This window comes from Nycticebus coucang, chromosome 1, assembly GCF_027406575.1.
Source record: "Nycticebus coucang isolate mNycCou1 chromosome 1, mNycCou1.pri, whole genome shotgun sequence".
Classification (NCBI taxonomy): domain Eukaryota; kingdom Metazoa; phylum Chordata; class Mammalia; order Primates; family Lorisidae; genus Nycticebus; species Nycticebus coucang.
The window spans coordinates 54,506,845-54,524,945 of NC_069780.1; the positions used below are offsets into that span (position 1 = coordinate 54,506,845).

At 41.3% G+C, this 18,101-nt stretch overlaps 1 protein-coding gene across 1 annotated transcript in view; it reads right to left on the minus strand.

Annotated features, from left to right (window-relative positions):
* Window positions 1–783: 783 nt before the first annotated feature.
* The window catches only part of PGRMC2 (progesterone receptor membrane component 2), a 64,051-nt gene continuing 46,733 nt past the window's right edge, over window positions 784–18,101 (minus strand). Inside the window, exon 3 of the mRNA XM_053579082.1 lies at window positions 784–1,125. Coding sequence (XP_053435057.1) covers window positions 1,121–1,125 — 5 coding nt within the window. The 3' untranslated portion in view covers window positions 784–1,120. The remainder of the gene's footprint in view (window positions 1,126–18,101) is intronic.

Below are 18,101 nucleotides of genomic sequence, written 5' to 3' on the forward strand. Positions count from 1 at the left end.
TATAGCCCAAGATGAAGGGGAAAGGGGAAGGGAGGGGGGAGGATGGGTGGAGGAAGGATAATTGGTGGGACCACACCTATGGTGCATTTTACAAGGTACATGTTAAAATCTATTAGGTGTAGAATATAAATGTCTTAACACAATAACTAAGAAAATGCAGTGAAGGCTATGTTAAACAGTTTCATGACAGTATTTCAAATTGTATATAAAACCAGCACATTGTACCCCATAATTGCATTAATGTGCACAGCCATGATTTAATAAATAAATAAATAAATAAATAAATAAATAAATTTAAATCATATAATGAATCGTATTGTGGCAGGTGCCTGTAGTCCCAGCTATTTAAGAAGCTGAGGCAAGAGGATAACTTAAGCCCAAGAGTTGGAGGTTGCTGTGAGCTATGATGCCATAGCACTCTACTCTACTGAGGGTGACAAAGTGAGACTGTGTTTCCAAAAAAAAAAAAAGTTAAGATGGTAAATGTTATGTTTATTTTACCACTATAAAACAGTTCTGAACATAATTTAAAAAAACAAAACTATTTTAGGCTTGGCGTCTATGGTTCAGCAGTTATGGCGCCGGCCACATACACTGGAGCTGGTAGGTTAGAACCCAGCCTGGACCTGCCAAACATCAATGACAACTACAACCAAAAAATATCTGGGCATTGTGGCGGGCACCTATAGTCCCAGCTACTTGGTTTGAGATTGCCGTGAGCTATGATGTTACAGGACTCTACAGGGCAACATAGTGAGATTCTGTCTCCAAAAAAAAAAAAAAAAGGGGACAAAACACTGCAAAAAAAAAAACAACAAGAAAACAAACAAACAAAACCCCTAATTGTAGACTAGATACATTGCGGAGATAATAGAAGCAGAAACTCGCAGCTGCTTAGAAAACCCAATGTTCAAAAGCTAGTTAGAAAGAAGGGACTGGGATTTGAGTGGCTGAAACCAAGAAGGGTGAGTAGGAGACAACTTCAAGGAGAAGGCTGTGGAATAAGAAAGTAAAGTATAAAAGAGGGTTGGCCATCCAAATGTAGTGGTGTCTATAACTAATTGATCACAACCAGTTACAGATTCCTTTGTTCCTTCTTCACTCCCATTGCTTCACTTGATTAGCCTAAAAAAAAAAAAGAGTAAAGAGTGTTAGGTAATTATGATTGCACGGAGAAAGCTTTTATCCTTTTTTCATTTCATTCTCTAGCAGTTCTGTGGTATTATTAGTAACCTAACGTTTCATATGCAGGAACTAAACCTTAGGTTAATTGATTAACTTGGTCAAGGACTTATCCAGTAAGTGACAGAGCCAGAAATTAAACCAAATCTGTCACCTCTGGAAAGAACCCATACTCTTATTTTGTTGATCTCAACTTTTTTAGTTAAGAATTGAAACAATATTCACCCCAAAGGGTAAGGTTGTAAGGGTTAAATAAGAAGCAGGGGTTTTTTTTGTTTGTTTTTTTGTTGAGACAGAGTCTCAATCTGTGGTCCTGGGTAGAGTGCTGTCCTGTCATAGCTCACAGCAACCTTCAACTCTTGGGCTTAAGCCAGCGGTTCTCAACCTGTGGGTCGTGACCCACAGGAACTGTGTTAAAGGGCTGCGGCATTACGAAGGTTAAGAACCACTGGGTTAAACGATTCTCTTGCCTCAGCCTCCCAAGTAGCTGGGACTACAGGCGCCTGCCACAATGCCCAGCTGTTTTGGGGTTGTAGTTGTTGTTTGGCAGGCCCGGGCTGGATTCAAACCTGCCAGCTCCAGTGTACGTGGCTGGCGCCCTAGCTGCTGAGCTATAGGCACCGAGCCAAGGAGCAGGTTTTGAACTGGAAAATTCTGAGTATACCTAAGGATTTTGTATTATTCGTGATTGCTCTATCACCTAATGCTCCCCTGGGAGGCCAAGACCTGTTTAACAACACTTGATACCATAGTAGATTGTTCACTAAAGATTGTTCTCCTCCATCATGCGTACATTTCTCAATGGCAAAAACTCTTAACTTATTTATAGTTTTTGACAGGATTTTAAAAACGTGGTACTAAATGTTTTTTGAGTAAAGTTGCTGTTTCAGTAGAATTTTGAGATGAAAAACATGGTAGAAAGGATGGGCAAGGATCCCTGTAACCACTGCATTTATAGGACAGACAGGCTGGCAGCTGTATAAGGGAGAAGAGAGTTTATTCAGGGAAGACAACTAGTGAGAAATTTTGATCTGAGAAGCTTTTGGAACTCATTGTGGGATTCTGGGAAAGAAATGGATCCTTGAAGAAGATGAGTGACTTCACTGTGGAAAGGATTCTTTGGATGGGAAAGAAATGAAAATTAGCAACAAGATAAGCCCTCTGAACTAGAGCAATTGTTGTCAGAAGCAGGGGTAGGATTTAGGAATTGGCAGGGTGAGCATCAAATATGTCTGTGGATCATTCCAAAAGCTTCCTGAATCCCTATGGTATCTAATGGTATGATTGTTCCCTCATGGTCCTCAGTATCACCATTATAATTGTTGTTAACCACCGCGGTAATACCCACCGTAGCTCTGATATGTTATCAGAGCCTAATGGGCACAAACTACTAACCAAAGGTACAAATAAAAGTTTAAGCCTCTGCTTTCAAAGTGTCCAGAGAAGATGCTATCCTGTCTCACATTACACTCTACTTTCTTAAATGCCACTTTAATCGTATCATTCGTGTTGCCAAAACTAAAATACTTTATCTCCTTAGTATTTAGGTATTCCAATTTGGACACTTAATATATTTTAAAATAATATGGATTATTTCTAAAGTAAGATATTATATCCATAGGGCCCAATTCACGCTGGTATATGGCAAAAAGTTTTCCTTCCCACTGCTTTTTCCCAGCTCCCTCATTTGTTTTCTGTGGACCCTTCCAGAGGGTTTCAAAACTTGTCTTTTAAATACTCCCCACACCACTCACATAGTTTACCTAGGAGATCATCCAAAGTCTCTAAATATGCCTTTGCTGTTCTTCTTGCCTGTTAAACCCTCCTTCTACTCCCCTGTAAATATATTAAGAAATGTCAAGGCTTTCTCCAGGGCTGTGATTTATTGACTAAAGGAGAGAGAGGAAAGGAATTGGCTTCTGTATTTTGGGCCCAGGAAGTCAGGAGGAGATACAAAAATGCTTCTGAAAATTGTTGTTGATTATTAAACAACAGATGTACTTTCACTTTCACACTTATTTACAAACAAAACTCTAAAAGTCTGATATTTTTAAAAAGACAGTGCACCGTGTTAAGCCTTTAAATCCTGTTCTCACACCATTCAGTGTCTGTCTAGGAGGATTAATTTCAATTTGACTTATCAGACCAAATTTAGTGAATCCCATTTCCCTTGAGAGGAGAAGCTATCAAAATTATCTGCTTCATAATAAGATTGAGGACATTCTGGCACCCTGAGGAGGAGGATTACTATGTGCAAACGAGCTGTCTAGCAAAGGGGAGAGCGAGGCTTAGGTCTCTAAGGGAGCAGCTGCCCTTCAGGTTGCCTCTAACCTAGATGCTAACAAAATTTGCAAGAAACTCCTGGTGTTGGCTGGGCTCCCATAGCACAGTGGTTACGGTGCCGGCCACATACACTGAGGATGGAGGGTTTGAACCCAGCCTAGGCCAGCTAAACAACAATTGCAACTGCAAGAAAAAAAATGGCTGGATGTTGTGATGGGCACCTGTAGTCCCAGCTACTTGGGAGGCAGAGGCAAGAGAATCCCTTGAGCCCAGGAGTTTAAGGTTCCTGTGAGCTGTGATGCCATAGCACTCTACCAGGGGTGACATAATGAGACTCTGTCTCAAAAAAAAAAGAAAGAAAGAAGAAACTCCTGGTGTTGAGGTATCTGTTGTTCACCCAGTTGTTAGCATCTAGAGAGGCTGAGAGTGGTCAGATAGTGCAACTTTTGTAGATAACATTCGCGTCCTAAATGGAGTGAAATGATCTGTCACATGTAACTCACCAACTTAGAGACAATATGGCTATATTTGGTGAAAAATTCAAGGGCTCCCTAAAATATCAATGTTTTTCTTTGTTTGTTTAGTTGTATATTTTCATGCTTCATTCCATAAATGAATTGAGGTGATTTAGAAGATTTCTAACCTTATGCCAAGTAGAAAAACAAATGGTTTAAAGCTAACATGGCATGCAAAATTTTAGGTCATCAAGTGTTACTATATGATTATTAAAATTGGACTGCAAATATTTTTGGACTTGCTTGATAGTGAAAGTAAAAAGAAACATAAAAAGTTAAAATTTCTCAGTCCATTATAACAACAATAATTCAGTATCTTAGGGGAAAAAAACTTTTTTGTCATTTAGGTCTATAAGACATTTGTGTGAGAAATTCCACTGGAAGAAGTTGCAAGACAGAATAGGAAGGAATAGGATATCAACAGAGATCAACCCCCAGTAGGCTTGGAGTCCAGTGAAAGGGTATGTGGAGTGGTTTGTGTCCTCTTCCCTTATATCTCTGGCAGTCAGTGGGCTACTGAGCTGTTGGAGAGCTCTTCTACCTTTACAAGCCCCAAAACTGCTGCTGCCAGTGGACTGGGAGCTTATTAAGGAGAAAGCATCAGGCGGCCAGTGCTCTCAGGGTCACTTCCTGTCATTGCAGACCTGAGCCAAGATGGCAGGTGCCATATTGCTTCTCTTCCCACTGTGTACCTTTTTCATCCCTGGGAGCTTCAACTCCTCAGTTTTCATTTTATTCATTTTACACAAACATTTCCCAATCCTGGCTCACATGGCAGGAGCCACAGGGGTCCCAGTAGGTCCTAGGAAATTTGCATGACTCCAGAGCCTGGACATTCTGGGTGGGCTGCCTTCTGGTTAGCAGGACAGAGACAATCAAAATTTGAGTATGCCGCCATTCAGACCCTTTTCCTCCCCTTTCCCTGCCCTACTCATGGCTGCTGAAAGATAGTTTAGCCAGAGTTGTAGGAGCTGCTTTTCCTCTCATTGTATCCACAACAGTGAAGCTTCCACAGAGCATGGGGCTCAAGCCTTTCTGAACTCTTTTTCTCCTCTTCCTCTTCCCAACCTGTGGCTGCTGAGACAGAAAATTGAGCCACCATGCTAAGGCTTACACAGAAAGTGGGGCTCAGGACTTTCCTCTGTGGCTCCCAGGGACTGGGAGTGTAGTGGACTGAGGGGTGCTCAGATTGTGAACTCCCTGCTCACCAGGACTCCCGAATGCCACTTGCTCAGTGACTCTGTCAGGGCAGACCGCACCCTGAGGCAGAGGGACATTCAACCTCCTTGGGCAACTCATAGACAACTTAGGATCAGCATGCTTTTTCCTGGCATGCTTAGGGACTGATCTTCAGTGACCTGGGGATAGGCCCATAGGCACAGGCCAGATCCCATACCTCCAGGTCTCAGTTGTATTGCTCAGGGGCAAGGAAAGGAGATTTTTGATTGGGTGAAGCCACTGCAGCCCCTGCCTGGTAGCTTTGCCTGGAAGCTGGGAGTAGACCTTTGACCCCTGCTGAAACAGATATAGGCAGTCCTTGGGTTACAAATGAGATAGGTTCTGTAAGTTTGTTCTTAAGTTGAATATGTAGGTATATAAGTTGTACATGTATATATGTAAGTTGGAATAGATACATTTACCCGTTACCTGTAATAGTTTCTATTTGTAAGTGTGAGATGTATGTTAGATGTTTATAACTCAGGGTTCACCTGTACCTTGCCTTGCTTACTTTTTTGGAGCCTGAAGGGTAAACTCATACAACCCAGCCCTGCCCAACTGCACTCCCCCATCTGCCTCTGCTGTGGCAGAAAATAAGGACTCACCGGAAGTTCCAGGGTGTTCCCTTCTCACCACCTGGAGTTATCAAGTGCCTCTTCTAAGGGATGAAAGCTGGTCCTAGGACCCAAAACCAATATTGCTGAGTGTTTCTTCTGGCAAGCACCACCTTCAGGAGCCCAATTTGCACACCCATTACCACATTTACTGACTCAATCATATAGGGTGCAGTTACTCACCCACAAGTACCACCCACTACTCAGAATAAACTGGGTATGCCATTATCTAATCAAAAAGAAATCCAAAAACAAGAAGCAAAAGCTGCTACAGATGGGAAGAAATCAGTGAACCATCTCAGATACATGAAAAATCAGAGTGAAAGGACACCACCAAAAGAAAGCAATAACTTTATACATATGGAAATCAATCAAGACAAGAATATTGTAATGACTGATAATTTCAAATATAGACTGTAAAGAAGCTCAATGAAATACAACAGAAATAGAGACTCAATACAAAATGCCATAAAAATAAGGCAGAAAATGATTAAAGAAATTGAACTATTAAAGAAAATGAAGCAGAGCTTCTGGAAATGAAAAATTCTTTCAAAGAAATATAAAAGAAAGCCTTATGAATAGGCTGGCTAGATCAGGCAGAAGAAAGAATTTCAGAGCCAGAAGACAACACCTTTGAATTAAACAAGTTGGTCAGAGAAAAAGAACAGAAATAAGAGGAATGAATAAAGCCTACAAGAAATAAGGAATTATGTAAAGAGGCCTAACATAACAGTCATAAACATCCTTAAGGGTAAAGAAGAAAATACCAAGGGCTGGAAAACCTATTTGAGGGAATACTTGAGGAAAATTTCCCAGGTCTTACTAGAAATCTGAAGATCCAGGTACTAGAAGTACAACAGACTCCTGGGATATTCATCACCAAGAAGCAATCTCCATGACACATAGACAACAACACACTGACCAAGGTTAACACAAAAGTGGAACTCCTATGGAGTGTAAGGTGAAAACATTATACTTATAAAGGAAAACCCATCAGATTTACTGCCAACTTCATTGAGAGCTAACAAGCCAGAAGGGACTAGGCCCCTTCTCAGTCTTCACAAACAAAGTAATGGCCAGGCTATAATTTTGTATCCTGCCAAACTAAGTTTCTTATGTGAGAGAGAAATAAAGTATTTCTCAGACAAACACACACTAAGGAAGTTTGTCAAGATCAGATCTGACCTGCAGAAAGTACTCGGATCTGCATTATAAACTGACCAGCACAATAGACCCCACCAGTGTAAAATCATCTAAATGCTAAATTTCAGAGCCCAGATACCACAATGGGTCAAGAGTTAAAGCAATAAAGTTGTATGCAAAAGGATGAAGAGAATTCCACCCCACTTGTCAATTCGTATGAATGTGAATGGCTTGAACTTCCCACTGAACAAACATAGGCTGCCTGAACAGATAAAAAGAAAAAATACAAGCCCAGTATCTACTGTCAACAGGAAATGCATCTAACCTACAAGGACTCATTTAGATTCAAGTGAAGGGATGGAAAACAATATTCCATGCAAACAGAAACCAAAAGAAAAATGGCATAGCCATTCTCATAGCATATAACATAGAGTTAAAATCAACACAAACAAAAACAAAAACAGTTATAATATAATGGTGAAGGGAACACTTCAACATGAAGACATAACAATACTAAATATCTATGCACCTAACACATGTGCACCCAGATTCATAAAGCAAATCCTACTTGATCTAAACAAAATTATAAACAGCAGCATTGAGTGGCACCTGTGGCTCACTGAGTAGGGCGCTGGCCTCATATACCGAGGGTGGCGGGTTTGAACCTGGCCCTGGCCAAACTGCAACAACAACAAAAAATAGACGGGTGTTGTGTTGGCCCCTTAGTCCCAGTTACTCAGAAGGCTGAGGCAAGAGAATTGCCTAAGCCCAAGAGCTGGAGGTTGCTGTGAGCTATGACGCTATGGCACTCTACTGAGGGTGACAAAGTGAGACTCTGTCTCTAAATAAATAAATAAATAAATAACAGCATTGTAATAGCCAGGGGTTCAACATCCCACTAACAGAATGGGACAGATCCTCCAAGCAGAAAATAAACAAACAATAGGACTCTATTTGTCTAAGAGTCTCTAGGACTTTGTTCTAAGACTCAAGAACAAATGGGCCTAGCAGACATTTATAGAAACATTCTATCTCCAAACTACTAAATAAATGTTCTTCTCATCATGGAATATTCTCTAAGACCAATCATATCCTGGGTCACAATGTTCTTTAATAAATTAGAAAATATGGGAGGCGCCTGTGGCTCAGTGAGTAGGACACCGGCCCCATGTACTGAGGGTGGTGGGTTCTGGCCCCGGCCAAACTGCAACAAAAAAATAGCTGCACGTTGTGGCAGGCACCTATAGTCCAGCTACTTGGGAGGCTGAGGCAAGAGAATCACCTAAGCCCAAGAGCTGGAGGTTGCTGTGAGCTGTGATGCCACGACACTCTACTGAGGGTGACAAAGTGAGACTCTTGTCTCTAAAACAAACAAACAAACAAACAAAAAAAAGAAAATAGGAGATACCATGTATCTTCTCACATCACAGTGGAATAAAATTAGAAATAAATTCTAACAGAACACCTCAACTCTACACAAAGTCATGAAAACTAAACAGTCTACTGCTCAATGGTTACTGGGTAAAGAAGGAAAAGATTCTTTGAACTAAATGATGAAAGAGACACAACTTACCAAAGTCTGTTGGATGCTGCAAAGACAGTCCTAAGAGGAAAATTCATAGCTTAAAAAACTTATCTCTAGGCTCAGCACCTATAGCCCAGCAGCTAGGGTGCCAGCCACATACACTGCAGCTGGTGGGTTTGAATCCAGCCTGGACCCACCAAACAACAATGACAACTACAACTGCAACCACAAAATAGCTGGCCATTATGGTGGGCGTCTGTAGTCCCAGCTACTTGGGAGGCTGAGGCAAGAGAATCACTTACGCCCAAGAGTTGGAGGTTGCTGTGAGCTGTGATGCCACAGCATTCTACAGAGGGTGACATAGTGAGACTCTGTCTCAAAACAAAAAAAAAAAGAAAGAAAAAAATTATATCTAAAAGACAAAGATTACAGATCAACAATCTAATGAATCATATCAAAAAAAAAAAATGGAGGGCGGCGCCTGTGGCTCAGTGAGTAGGGCACCGGCCCCATATGCCAAGGGTGGCGGGTTCAAACCCAGCCCCGGCCAAACTGCAACAACAACAACAAAAAATGGCCGGGCGCTGTGGCAGGCGCCTGTAGTCCCAGCTGCTCAGGAGGCTGAGGCAAGAGAATCGCGTAAGCCCAAGAGTTAGAGGTTGCTGTGAGCCGTGTGACGCCACGGCATTCTATCTGAGGGCGGTACAGTGAGACTCTGTCTCTAAAAAAAGAAAAAAATGGAAAAGGTTGGGAGGCAGTAAGATGGCCAACTAGAGCCAGCTTTCAAAGAGGCTTCTGTCTAGTGGAAGAAATAATGGTAAGAATGAACCCAATAAAGCTGAAGGTCAGAAGCTGAGCTGAGAGATAACATTGAAGAGTGCATGTCATCCCTGCTGAGGCAAGCTGCAACTCCAAGTAAAAAATTTCAGATACAAAAACCATTGCAAAGAGGACAAGAGTCCATCCCCTCCTCCAAGACAGTGGCTCGCTATGTGCTCTCTACAACTGAGCAGTGAACAGAAGACCTCTTGTTTCACCCCATGGGAGAGAGCCACTGAAGGCCAGGTCTCCTCCAGAGAGATCCCGCTGTGAGCCTGGACATTCTCTTGCCCAGTATAAAGGTGAACAAATATTTTCCCCACCATTCTGTACTCCCAGTTCACCCTTCTCCCCTTGCCTGGCAGTCTGGAGGCCTTCCCCCTGCAGAGCCCAGAGTGTCTGGTGGTTCCTTGTGAGGGCTGGGCATCACATGGGCTACAGGGGCAGCTGCACTGAAACTGTGACTCAAAGTGGGGAGACTGAAGGGGAGGGGGACTGGCCTGATGCTGCAGAAAGTGCATAACAGCGGTGGGGCATCAGCAGCAGCAGCTTGGGCAGAGGTGCTGTGGCAGTGGCAACCTGGGGACCTGCACAGCGGCAACTGTGGCACAGTGACAGCAGCACACTTCTGCCAGGGTCAAATTTTGGAGACACACCTCCCTGATTCTGTGGACCACCAGAGGGAGCCGGATCTTGCACCACAGGAGTACCAGAGGAGGAGTGCAGCTGAGGCAGAGGTACAGAGTCTGGGGTTGAGAAATATGCCCTGCAACAGTAACCACCAGCTTGAGACAAACTCATGTAGAACACTCCCCAGTTTCCATTGAGTACCCCAGGGAGCTGGGCTTGAGCTCCTCCTGCCTGCTGGTGTCAGAGTGTGGTGGCCCAGTGGAGGAGGCACTGACTCTCCTTTGACTCTGGCAGGCACATATCCCTGGTGCATTTGGAGGGAACTGGGCCACAGCCCCATGGGGTTACCAGTGGCAGGGCATGACTGTGGTATAAGGCAGGGAAGGAGGCGCCAACCCCCCTGGGCAAGCCTTCCTGATTTCATTGAGCACTGGAGGGAGTCACACTTGAGCTGCCAGTAGGCCCCTGCTGTCTGGTTGCTGGAGTCCTTTTGAACTCTCCCAGTGGAGCAGTGATTGTGCTGCCTGGGACCATTGGTTTGGAACTCAGCCTGGGACCCACCAAGTTTGAGCCCTGGTTGTTTTGTAGTAGGAAGGACTGATTCTCCTCTTCCAGCTGTTGCTGGTAAAGGGTGGGAAGTCTTAGTTGCTTGTATCTCTACCCAACTGAGATTTCAGCCCAACTCTGCTGACTCACTAGGATTGGATAGAGGCTGGCTGAATACAAGACAGAGCCACTTAGCTCCATCACACCAATCAGGTCCTCAGAGTCTCTGGCTGTGGAACTGAAAGGGACCTTTGTAAAGCTGTAGGGGAAAAGCCACAGTCATTAATCCCAGCTCTTTGGTAAAGGGCTAGTTAACTACAACTCCTGGAGCCCTCAATTCAATCTCACCCTACTAGCTTCACTATCCAAACTGTGAAAAACAAGGATGGGGAGGAATTAGAAGAAAAACTCTGGCAACATGAATCATCAGAGTAGGTCAACTCCCCCAAGGGATGACAAAGGACATACAACAGATGATGCCATTAATAAACAAATGGCTGAAATGCCAGAAACAGAATTCAGAATATGGATGGCTAATAAAATTAATGGAATGGAGGAAAGATGGAAATTAAATCCAAAGAGTTATGCAAAAGTTGTCTCAAGAAATCAATGAATTCAAAGATAAAATCTCCAAGGATATGGACACAATGAAAAAAGAGATAGCAGAGCTCAAGAAAATGAAAAAGCTATTCAAGTAGCTCCAAAATACAGTAGAATCCCTCTGTAACAGAGTCTCTGAAATCAAAGACAAAGCTTTTGCACATTCTCAAATGCTCAAAGAGGTAGGGAGATGGAGAGCAAAAACTGATCATTCCCTGAGAGAGTTGTGGGACCACTCCAAAAGATCAAATATTCATCTTATAGGAATCCCTAAAGGAGAAGAGGATGGTCCTAAAGTTACAGATGCTCTACTCCAAAATATGATGGAGGAGAATTTCCTAAGCCTGGCAAGAGATACAGAAATGCAGATGGTAGACAGTTTCAGAACCCCACCTCAATCCAAATAAAGCATCTCCTAGACACATTATAATTAACTTTGCCAAAGTTAATATGAAAGAGAAAATTCTCCAAGCAGCCAGACGTAAGAAAAGTATAACCTACAAAGGGAAGAAGATTAGAATGACTGCAGATCTCTCAGCCAAAACTTTCAAGCCAGAAGAAGATGGTCATCAACCTGCAATCTCCTAAAACAAACAACTTTCAGCTCAGGACCCTGTATCCAGCTAAAATGAGTTTCATTTGTGATGAAGAAATCAAATACTTTACCAACTTACACATGTTGAAGAAATCTGCCATAACTAAACCAGCTCTCCAAGATATTCTCAGACCCTTCCACCATAATCAGCTTGAAGGTCTACCACCAAAGTAACTGACCCAGAAAGCCTTGAATAATCTAGCATCCACAATGGTGAAAGGATTAAAAATATCCACTGGACATTTGAAAAACATGGCAACCAAAACACTATCATGCTTATCAATTCTCTCAATTAATGTGAATGGCTTAAATTGTCCTCCAAAGAGGCACAGGTTGGCTGACTGAATACAAAAACTCAGGCCAGATATCTGCTGAAAACAAGAGTCTCATCTTAAAGGATAAAAAGAGACTCAGGGTAGGGGGCAGCGCCTGTGGCTCAAAGGAGTAGGGCACCGGCCCCATATACTGGAGGTGGCAGGTTCAAACCCAGCCCCGGCCAAAAACTGCAAAAAAAAAAAAATACTCAGGGTGAAAGGATGGACATCTATAAAACAGAAAAATGGATATCAGAAAAAAGCAGGGGTTACAATTTTATTGCAGATAAAATTGGTTTCAAACCTAGGAAGATAAGAAAAGATAACAAGGCTCAGCGCCTGTGGCTCAAGCAGCTAAGGCACCAGCCACATACACCTGAGCTGGCAGGTTCAAATCCAGCCCAGAACCCACCAAAAAACAATGACAGCTGCAACCAAAAAATAGCTGAGTGTTATAGCAGGCGCCTGTAGTCCCAGCTACTTGGGAGGTGGAGGCAGGAGAATCACTTAAACCCAGGAATTGGAGGTTGCTGTGAGCTGTGATGCCCCGGAACTCTACCCAGAGGGACAGCTTGAGGCTCTGTTTAAAAAAAAAAAGAAAAGATAACGATGGACACTACATATTTGTCAAAGGAAACACTCAACATAAAGAGATTTCAATAATTAATATTTATGTGCCCTACCTGAATGCTCCTCAATTTATAAAGAAAATCCTAACAGATATAAACAATTTGATATCTTCCAGCACTATAATAGTTGGAGATGTTAACACCCCTTTGGCAGTTTTGGATAGATCCTCCAAGAAGAAACTAAACAAAGAAATAATGGACTTAAATTCAACCCTAGAACAAATGGACTTAACAGACATCTACTGAACATTTCATCCTAATAGAACTGAATACACATTCTTCTCATCAGCCCAAGCTGTCACAGCTCACAGCAACCTCTAACTCTTGGGTTTAAGTGATCCTCTTGCCTCAGCCTCCTGAGTAGCTGGGACTATAGGCCCCTTCCACAATGGCTGGCTATTTTTTTGTTGTAGTTGCATTATTGTTTAGGTGGCCAGGGTCGGGTTCTAACCTGCTTGCCTTGGTGTACGTGGCCAGTGCCCTACCCACTGAGCTACGGGTGCTGCCCAGAATTGGAAATTTTGAATAGGCCTATATCAAGCCCTGAAATTGTATCAACTATACAAAACCTCCCAGAAAAAACAAGTCTGGGACCATATGGCTTCACATCAGAATTTTACCAAACCTTTAAAGAGGAACTAGTACCTACATTATATAACCTTTTCCAAAACATAGAAAAAGAAGGAATACTTCCCAACACATTCCATGAAACAAATATCACCTTGATCCCCAAACCAGGAAAGGATCCAAAAAAGAAAGAAAATTATAGACCAATATCATTAATGAATACTGATGCAAAAAAAATCAATTAGATTCTAGCAAAAAAATTCAACAACACATCAAAAAAATTAAACACCATAGGCTCGGTGCCTGTTGCTCAGTGGCTAGGGTGCCAGCCACATACACATTTGAACCCAGCTCGGGCCTGCCAGACAACAAAGGCAACTACAAGAAAAAAAAAAAAAAAACAATGGCAACTACAACAACAAAATTATACACCATGACCAAGTTGGTTTTATCCCAGGTTATAAGGTTGGTTTAATACATGTAAATCTATAAATATAATCCATCACGTAACTAAAATAAAAAATAAAGACCATATGATTTTCTCAATTGATGCAGAAAAAACTTTTGATAATATCCAGCTTCCTTTTATGGTCAGAACACTTAAGAAAATAGGCTTAGATAGGTCATTTATTAAACTTATAGAGGCCATCTACAGCAAACCCACAGCCAATATCATATTGAATGGAATAAAATTGAAAAAATTTCCAGTCATATATGGAACTAGACAAGGATGCCTATTGTCTCCACTAATATTCAACATAGTAATGGAAGTCTTAGCCATCACAGTCAGGCAAGAGAAGGCAATCAAGGGTATCCAAATGGAGTCAGAGGAGATCAAATTCTCACTCTTCACAGAAGATATGATCTTATACCTGGAAAACCTCAGGGACTCAACTACAAAACTCTCAGAAGTGATCAAGGAATACAGCAGTGTTTCAGGATACAAAATCAATACTTACAAATCAGTAGCTTTTATATATGCCAACAATAGTCACAAACTGAAAATATAGTCAAGGACCCTATTCCAGAGTGGTGCCTGTGGCTCAAGGAGTAGGGTGCTGGCCCCATACGCCAAGGGTGGCGAGTCCAAGCCCAGCTACGGCCAAAAACTGCAACAACAACAACAACAAGACTCTATTTCATTTATAGTAGTGTCAAATATCTGGGAATTTACCTAACAAAGGATATGAAAGATCTCTATAAAGAGAACTATAAAACTCTGAGAAAAGAAATAGCAGAAAGTGTTAACAAATGAAAAAACATACCATGCTCATGGCTGGGAAGAATCAACATTGTTAAAATGTCCATACTACCTAAAACAATACACAAATTTAAAGCAATGCCTCTTAAAGCACCATTGTCATACTTTAAAGATCTAGAAAAAATAGTACTTTGTTTTATATGGAATCAGAAAAAAAACTTGAATAGTCAAGACATTACTCAGGAATTAAAACAAATCAGGAGGAATCATGCTACCAGACTTCAGGCTATACGATAAATCTATAGTGATCAAAACTGCATGGTACTGGCACAAAAATAGAGAGGTAGATATATGGAACAGAATAGAGAATGAAGAGATGAACCTAGCCACTTATCATCATTTGATCTGTGATAAACCTATTAAAAGCATTAATTGGGGGAAAGAGTCCCTAATTGACAAATGGTGCTGGATGAACTGGCTGGTGACCTATAGAAGACTATACCCTCACATTTCACCATTAACAAAAATTGATTCTCACTGAATAAAATATTTAAACTTAAGACATGAAACTATAAAGATAATTGGAGAGAGTGAGGAAAAAGGCTTGAAGAAATTGGCCTGGGAGGTCTTCCCCCCTGGCCCCTGAGCAATTGAAGCAACACCAAAAATATATTACTGGGATCTGATCAAACTAAAAAGCTTCTGCAAAGCCAAGAACACAGTAATTAAAGCAAGCAGACAACCCTCAGAATGGAAGAAGATATTTCCAGGTTATATTTCTGACAAACGTTTGATAACTAGAATCCACGGAGAACTCAAACTAATTAACAAGAAAAGAACAAATGATCCCATTTCATAGTGGGCAAGAGACTTGAACAGAAGCTTCTCTGAAGAAGACAGGCACATATCCTACAAACACATGAAAAAATGCTCATCATCTTTAATCATCAGAGAAATGCAAATCAAAACCACTTTAAGATATCATCTAACTCCAGTAAGATTAGCCCACATCACAAAATCCCAAAACTATAGATATTGGCATGGATATGGAGAAAAGGGATGCACTGCTGGTGGGAATGCAAGTTTCTTTCCTTTTTGAAAAGAAGTTTGGAGTATACTTAGGGAACTAAAAGTAGACCTGCTATTCGATCCTGCAATTCCTCTACTACCCTGTATCCCCGAAAATAAGACATCCTCCGAAAATAAGACCTACTTACAGGAAAGATAAGACGTCCCCTGAAAATAAGACCTAGCGCATCTTTGGGAGCACACCTTAAAATAAGACACTGTCTTATTTTCGGAGAAACAGGGTAGGTATATATCCAGATGACCAAAAGTCATTTTTAAAATTTATTTATTTATTTATATTTTTTCTTGGGATAGAGTCTCATTATGTCGCCCTCAGTAGAGTACCATGGTATCACAGTTCACAGTAACCTCAAACTCTTGGGCTTAAGTAATTCTCTTGCTCAGCCTCCCAAGTAGCTGGAATTACAGGTACTACCACAACGCTATTGGCTATTTTTGTGTGTGTGTGTGTAGTTGTAGTTGTCGTTGTTTAGCAGGCGTGGGCTGGTTTCGAACCCACCAGCCCTGATGTATGTGGCCTAACCACTGAACTATGAGCAATGAACCCAAAAATCATTTTACAACAAAGATGTTTGCAACAGAATCTTTATTGCATCCCAATTCATAATTGCCAAGTCATGGAAGCAGCCCAAATGCCCATCAATCCATGAATGGATTATCAATTGTGGTATATGTATACTATGGAATATTATGCAGCCATAAAAAGATGAAAACTTTACATCTTTTATGTCTACCTGGATGGAGCTGGAACATATTCTTTTTAGTAAAGTATCTTAAGAATGGAAGAAAATGTATCCAATGTAGTCAGTACTATTATGAAAGCAATATATAATCATCCACAGTTTCATACCAATGATAAAACACAACTATAGTCCAGAATTAAGGAGGGAAGGAGGGGTGGGGGGAGGCCAGCTGGAGGGAGGTAATTGGTGGGACCTCACCTATTGTACACAATGCAAGGGTACATGTCAAAACTATTTAGAGTATAAATGTCTTAACACAACAAATAAATGAGGTGAAGGTTATGTTAAACAGTTTGATGTAAGCATTCCAAATTGTGTGTAAAATCAGCACATTGTACCCCATAATGCATTAATGTACACAGTTATGATTTAATAAAAATATGTATTAAGAAAAAAAAAGGAGGCTTGGCGCCTGTAGCTCAGCAGTTATGGCACCAGCCACAGTCACCAGGGCTGGTGGGTTCAAACCCAGCCTGTACCTGCCAAACAAGAATGACAACTACAACAAAAAAATAGACAGGTGTTGTGGCTGGTGCCTGTAGTCCCAGATACTTGGGAGGCTGAGGCAAGAGAATCACTTAAGCCCAAGAGTTTGAGGTTGAGATTTTATCAGGTACTTCACTAAAGAAGATTTGTGAATCACCAATAAGCAAATGAAAAAATACTCAAATGCATTATTCATCAGAGAAATGCAATGTAACTCTGAAATGTGCCTGCAGAATTGCTAAAATTGAGAAGACTGGTAGTATGGTGTGTTAGCAAGGATATTGGACAACTAGAACTTGCATATACTGCTGGTGGGAATAACAAACAGAAAAACAATTGGCAGTATCTTATTAAACTAAGCACATGCCATTCAAATCAGCAATTCCATTCCTAGGCATTTACCCAAGAGACATGAAAACCTAGTTCCATGAATAGATTTGTTCATAGTGATTTTCTTGACAACAGCCCCAAACAGGAAACAACCTAAACAGGTGGAAGAAGAAACAAGTTGTGGTACATCTGTACAATGGAATATTAGTCAACAGTAAGAAGGAATAAACTACTGACACATGCAACAACATCAAAACATTTTTTCTTTTAGAATATAAAAGTATAAGTTTATTTTAGAGAAAAAGGAAATGGTGGTGGGGGAAATATGAGAAGGAGAGAGAAGCTCAAAAGATTTTACTACATGAAAAAAGCAAGTCACATGGTACTTATACTACATCTATTGGTCAAAAGCAAGTCACAGGTCCAGTCCCAGATTCAAGAACTTGGAAAGTAGATTTTACCTCTTGATGTGAGAACCTACAGAACATTTGGAGCTATTTTTAATTCATCACAAAGGGAAATAATTCAAAGCAGAAATTGAGCTGATTTATAGGAGAGGGAAATAAGTTCTGTATATAAGGTATTTTTTTGGTGTGGAAGGACAGGGTCTGGCTCTGTCACTCAAGCTAGAGTGCAGTAGCTCACTGTAACCTTGAATTTCTGGGCTCCAGGGATCCTCACACTTCAACCTCCTGACTAGCTAGGACCACAGGTGTGTGCCATGAAACCCAGCTAATTCTTAATTTTTGTGTGTGTGAATAGGGTCTCCTTTTTCTGTTCCCCAGGCTGGTCTTGAACTCCTGGCCTCAAGTGATCCTCCTGCCTCAGCCTCCCAACCTTGTCCGACTGAGCATGACTTTTTAACAGCTTAGGGCCATAATTCATCCATGGCCTCAGTAGGTAGGTGACTCTTTTATGAGAATATCTCCTTATGCGAAGTTCACAGTATATGATTTTTTTTAGCCTGATAAAGGCCTAGACTGAACTTCCCTGCAAGGAAGTACTGGCGACTGCGATGTTATCTTTATAAATAAAGCCAGTTTGTAGGAAAATTTTTGAATGCTGTTGTTTT